The 6,622-nt window shown below is 42.8% G+C and overlaps 1 protein-coding gene across 1 annotated transcript in view; it reads right to left on the bottom strand.

Annotated features, from left to right (window-relative positions):
* The window catches only part of EBF2 (early B-cell factor 2), a 154,778-nt gene that overhangs the window by 16,214 nt on the left and 131,942 nt on the right, over window positions 1-6,622 (bottom strand). Inside the window, exon 11 of the mRNA XM_014943157.1 lies at window positions 843-931. Coding sequence (XP_014798643.1) covers window positions 843-931 — 89 coding nt within the window. The remainder of the gene's footprint in view (window positions 1-842; window positions 932-6,622) is intronic.

The raw sequence follows: 6,622 nt of genomic DNA, 5'->3' as shown, positions 1-6,622 counted from the left end.
CGGTGTCTCAGCCGGGATCCCCCCCATGTCTCAGCCCGGCCCCCCCGTGTCTCAGCCGGGATCCCCCCGTGTCTCAGCCCGGTCCCGGTGCCGCGGGGCTGTTGGGTGGGAGCGCCAGCCGCGCCCCGAGCCCCCGGAGCTCTCCAGCGTCCTGAACCCGCCGGATCCTCCCGCCCCGCCCGGGCAGAGCCTGTTCAAACACCCGGCTCCACCAGAAACTCAGTTTCAAATACAACACTTGATCTATCTTATGTTACCTGTGGTTGTAGGAAAAAAACTTACAGTTGTACTCTCTGAATACAATAGTCTTTCATCATGCAAAGATGATAATATGTACTAAAATCTAGGAATATAGTCATTAATGCCACGCTCATCGTGCTGGGTGCTGCATCAACACAGACACATACAATCCAGAGTTGTTTCAACACCTGCACATTGCAATTGTTGCTACAGAAAAAGTTGAAGTTTAAGAGGGTTTTGCAAAAAGATTCCCTTAAGGTTCCTCTTTGTTCCTCTGCAACAAATCCTCTCTGTCTACCACGTATCATTTAGGTCCAGAGATTTGCCAAGATGGATAAATGCACAGGACCATGAATATGAGCTGGGAAGGTGCCTGCATTGGACTCTCACTTTAGCACAAAAGAAGTCCATAAGAGAGTGTTTGAGCTCTGACAAATAAAAATTACTGGTAGCTGTGGGTTCTACTCACATTCTTGTTGGGACCTACAACTAATTGGTGAACTGAGGTAGTTGTTATTTACAATACAATTTTGTCTCTTTTACGAGTTAAAAGTGAAAGAGCAGACATAGTGAGCTCAGTGAAATGATTAAAACTATTTTACCTTAGCTAGTCTTTCGGGGTCACCAGGATGTCTTGGGATGACCTTCTGCAGTCTTTGGAAGCCGTAGTCGATGGTAGGTTCATTTAAAGCTGAAAGGAAAACAGAAAAAAAAGCACCATATTATATGAGTGTATATATATATTTATATCTTTGTGTAACTCAAGATCTAATTACCTAAGAAAGATGGATTTCACCACTTCTGCTGGGTTCCTAGAAGGTGCCATTGCTACTGCTCAGGCTGTAAGAGGCTGAATAGGAAGCTGAGCTTTACAAGAACTTCTGTGTGAGGATCCCTCACCTCTTTCAAAGAGAACACTTATTCCAGCACTAAGAAAGCTGGGAGGCACAAGCTGTTGGTGTTGGCCCATGTTACACTGGCTCCTGGTGCCCCAACTCCACATTGTACAGACGTGACATGTACAACAACCTGTGTGGTGCTCCTGGGCAACCCCTCGGTCTGCCTGTGATCTCTTAAATACAGAACTGGTGAAATCTTTGTGCTTACAGCCAAACCTTGAAAGAATTCTGTGCATCTGTTTGTGATACAATCAGAAATCAAGAATACTGAATTTGCTCATCTAAGAAACACATCACACACACACACACACACCCCCCACAACATTCCGCCATCACAAACTAGGGCACAGCTATTCATTAGCCACAGGAACGTCCTCCGTTGTGTGTGGCCATTATGCACACGCAGCCACTTCCCTGTAATGATCCTACTCTCTAGTGGATAAACCGAGAGATTTTGACCCAGATCCTCCGTCAGCAGTAGCTGGCAGAGCCCTGCTGGCAGCGCCGGCGATTTCATAAAACTTCAGACACTGTAATACTCCCTACTATGAAATTGTTGCAATAATAGACTGATTTCTGATTATTCAAAATGGAACTCTAATTTAAATTAAAACAGAAACCAAAAGTCAGTTCTTAGCATCCTGCTGCCCAAAGCCGTTACTGCCTCTAATGCACTAGGATCACTGGTGTTTACCAACAGTTACAAGTAGGGTTTTTTAAATTTCCTTACATTTCAGAATGTGTTATAATATAACTCAAACGACACATTCATGCAATCACATGCTGAGAATCTTGCTAAGAATTCCATGATGCATTTAATAAGCAGCATATGTAGGTCTTTCAGCACTACCCTCATTCGGTACCAGCTTCTATCCTCTTGGACCACTTGGGGTTCTTTTGAAAAATTATTTTTTTTAAAAAATAAGTGGTGCCATCAGCCCAGCTGAGAACACCTGATCCCAAGAGACACTGATGGCACTTACTGAATCTTCCAAAACATACTCAGCAGTTACAGGGCAACCATCCTGGACACAGGAAGAATGAAACGATCAAGCGAGACAGACTATTACTCTGATCCCAAGTCCCTGTTTATCTGTGTCTGTCTTTGGTATAACAACATGAAGGTAAAAGGTCATATTCCCCACTGAGATACATTTTATATTTACTTTTTATTAAATAATTATGGCATGGCATGAAGTTTAAATATTACAGGAGATAATCAAGTGGGAATTGAGTAGAGAAAACCCAGACCTGAGAATTTAGTCTTGGCTATACTTAGAATGTCTTTGCTCTCCACTGGGAGCCATTCTGGTTTGCTTAAGGAGTTTAATAATACACATTTCAGCCGCCACAGAATCTACATCCCATTTGGGAAGAGGGGTTTTATTTTTGGGGGTGGGTTTTTTTGCCAATAATCTTGAGAATTATAGGTCAATTCTCTCAAGGGCCTATACATCATTATGTGCCATTTCTCTTCTTGATTGCAAGTCTAATCAGTTAAGTTATATATCTTAAGCTAATCAAAAACAATGTAAAAAAATATATGAATTTAAACATATATGTATACACAGTTGACTAAAAATAGCTAATGGGAATATACAAAATGCTAAGTCAGAAGGAAGAAATTGGCTATTATTCAACAAACATTTTTCCAATGGATTGACACGGACATTTTCATTCCGATAGATAAACAGCAGCAAATCATTTCTCGACAATGTTGAATTGTTCTAAGAATAACTCAGCCGTTTTGAATCAATGTATATATTATGTCTTTCAGCACAAAAGGTTTTCTGTACAGCTTGCAACAGAATTGCCCGCTACTAGTTTTACTCATTAACGAAACAAAAATATCTCTGTCGTGAAATCCTGTTAAAAACCAACATCCAACATTTGTAGAAGTAACTGGCGCCTTTTCAACTGAAGGGCAAGATGGAGCATCCACCAGCAGGTTTCAACAGCTTCCCCACCTACCACTTCCACCAAGAGAGTGGATCAGTGGTGATTTATCTGTGTTACATAGAAATATGCCAAAATTATGTCCAAATGCTTTTGGGTTCATGGATTCAGAGACCATAAAGGGGTCTGACACAGAAGCAGGCGGCTCATTATTTCCTACAAATCAGGTTTCTGAAATGAAACCCCCAAGAAAACCGACTCAGGTACAGCAAAATCCTGTTGGCAACTCTCAATCCAGTGTCTCTGGCACAAGAGGTCTCTTGAATTGCCCAGAGCACAGTTTAAAAAATTGTACGTGACGTGATATAATGTATGCAAAAAACCAGCAACCATCTAGTGAATAAACTCAATTGTTGGTTATTCTACAAACCTCACTCTAGCATAACACTTTCAACACCAGAATTGTTCCAGTCAGCAGCAGGGAGAGCTCTAAATGCCCCACAATCTGCCAGGCTTCATTTATGACGAGGCTCAAACAGAGCATGGCACAGCGCTTCTTCCTTTGTATTGTTCCTCACCCTCCAAAATCCAGGCTTTCATTTGAAATACAAGTCTCCAGCTACTATGACTCACTGGAATAGCAGAAAAATTCTCACACTTGAGCAATTGATGCCACGACATCTGTCTGCATTTGCAAAACCTGAAACAACAGCTCAGTCCCATTCATCTCAACGGGGACTCACTCAGAGACCCAATGAGAACAGCACTGACATTTAAAGTATTAATTATTTCCCCACACATCAAAGCACATAAGACTGTTGAAGGAAGATGATGTTATGAAGATCTGCACAATTTACCGTGAGTGACAGCTCCTTCTGACACTGCTGTGCATGCCCTGGGGTGAGTGACAGCTCCTTCTGACACTGCTGTGTATGCCCTGGGAGACAGACACACACTGTCCCTCTCTGCCAACCAGAGAAGGGACCAGCAAGGGACCTTCTGCAGCTCCTCTTTGCCCTTCAGTCTGCTCCATGGAGTAAAGCAAAGTCCTCTCTTTGCAAAGTATGAATGAGATGACACAAAGTATGCAGACCCCTAGAATTATCCCGAATCCAGAAAACTAAACCAGAGGGAGTGCAGAATTTGGAGTGTGATGCCTGAACCTTTGTTAAGATGTTAGTGCAGAGAAAAAGGTACCAGTGGCCTTAAAGCTTCAATTCCACCTCTGCACCAGTGACTACCTTCGAGCCAAGAGTAGGGAGATGCTTGATATTCACCCTACAGACTAGAGGTTTTCCATGCTGCTGGCTTTCCATGTTTCCATGTTACTTGGTGTAACCATGCTAATCCAAGTTTTGGGAGGAACATAGACCCTGGTCAGCTTGCTCTGAGGGGGACACACTGGGCTGGAGACAGGAGGATGCTGCTGGAAGGGCACTGCCAGGGGTGCTGTGTGGTACCTGCTGCGTTGGCAACAGCCCTTCCCAACAACCATCTCCCAACACAGTGTTCCTCCTATTCCATGTGTCTTCCCCAGGCTGCAGCAAAGGTCAGAGCTGCTCTCTGCAAACTCTTCTGTCACATTGGTCATGCTCTGGCCAAGCTCTTCCAATTTGTAGAGCTCCCTGCCCCCGTGTAGGGTTGTTTCTCACGAGCAGATAACAAGACCTCCTCAAACCTACTTACAAGCTTTAGCAAACTGGTACCCCCCATCCTTTGTACCTGGCACTGAGACTGACACAGGACAGCCCGGGAGTCCGACATATCCTACAGATTATTTTATATTGCATTGCTCTGACAAGTTAACCCCCGGAGGATTCCTGCTCAGCGAGGAAAATGATGTTCAGAATCTCCCCGATACACACATTTCCAGGTTGGCATCTCCGTGGCAGAGTAAATGTGATCAAACTTAAGATACAAAAGCCTACGAGACACATCCTCAGCTGGCGTAAACTGATGTAAGTGTTATTAAAGTCAAGGGAACTATAATGCAACTACTTACAGCGACAGAGAATTTGACTGTGTGCCGTATTAAAAGCAGAATATCAAGCTACTGCTGGATTAGCAGCAAATGTCCTGCTGTTGTAGGAACAGCTGATGAAAGGGAAGTAATTCAGAACAGGGGGATGTACGTGTAACCTGCATTCTCACCAGATCAAGGTACACGCAGGGACTAAATGTTTAGTTGTGGTGATGTAAAAATAGACTTTTTATCTCTCTCTTTAAGCATATACTTAACTACTAATGTATGTAAGTTGTTTCAGCAACTGCCATTACTGGATAACAAGCCGTTTCTCTCGATTTTCGCCGTGCTCCGTAGTGCACCGTTACACGTCCATAGAATCCTGGTGGCTTCCCTCTTATTTATAAAAGTTTTCCATCTGGGAACCTTATGGAAAAGTCCACACATCACATTTTGGCGATGAGAGGAATCTGATGGCTGAGTTGCAGCACCCTGAATGATAGCACTTAAGAGTGGAAACGCTGACAGCCCCATAACTCCAGCAGTGCCAGCGCAGCACACTGCGCGAGGAGCCCATTATAAATACCCATTACAGGAGGCATATGAGCTCCCCTAACAGCTCCACTGTGGCGTTTAGATTTACCCTTGAAATTTATATCTAATTTTTATATTCATCTTTTTAACAGTTTCTCATTTTCTTCTTCAAACAACCTGTTTTATTGTGACTCTCAAAAAAAAAAAAAAAAAAAAAAGGGAAAAAGCTCAAGTATAATCAGGTCAAACATTAATATTTGATTGTATATTAAATATTGAGGGCATCGGCAGAGACACACAATACTAACTAAGATCATTGTTTTTCTGTTTCCATGTTTTAGAAGAGTATTGGTGTTCTGGCAAATAAAGGATATGAGTAGAACCTGAGACCTACTTCCCTTTCTATCTTCGCTTTCCTGTATAACCACAGGCAACTGGTTTATCTTCCTTCATCCTCCCGTGGCAACGTCTCCTATAAAACAGAAGCACGTGTCCTTCTGGAACTGGTTGCCCATGTCTGATGCAGAGAGGCCTCGATGAACCCTCTGAGGTCTGGTTTTATATGAATAATTATTCTTGTCATAGCTGTGAGGTACCTATAGGCAGCTACTCAGTATTTTTCATATGACTTGACCCTTCGTGCTTTTCATCTGAGGTTGTATCTCAGCACTTAATAATTATGAAGGACTTAATACAACATGACCCTGATAGCGCCGGGGCTGCGAGTTGTTGCTGCTGTTATTAGTTCTGACAGAACTACATCTTCCCATGCTTTTAGTTTGCAGGATTTCACACTTTTCAGTCTCCTGGGCTCGATGTTAATGCCTCTGCATTTCTTAGGTTTCTGCAGAGCGCAGCCTGAATGTAAAGGGGAGGTATTTAGAGGAGAAATTCTCATTTATAAAGGCAACTACAATTCGAGAGGGAAGTGGTCTTGTTTGTGTCTCCCAGCCTTCTGCAGTCCCTGATAGGCTATCTATAAACTTTGTGACAGCTCAGAGGGATATATTGCAATATAAAGAACTGAAATTATCAAGAAAATAATGAACTTTGATTATCACGAAAAGCCCACCAATTTTTGTTACGACAC

Source organism: Calidris pugnax, unplaced genomic scaffold, assembly GCF_001431845.1.
Source record: "Calidris pugnax isolate Ruff unplaced genomic scaffold, ASM143184v1 scaffold88, whole genome shotgun sequence".
In the NCBI taxonomy this organism is placed as follows: domain Eukaryota; kingdom Metazoa; phylum Chordata; class Aves; order Charadriiformes; family Scolopacidae; genus Calidris; species Calidris pugnax.
The sequence above is the reverse complement of the archived record's forward strand: the minus strand, read 5'-3'. Positions and strand labels throughout refer to the sequence as shown.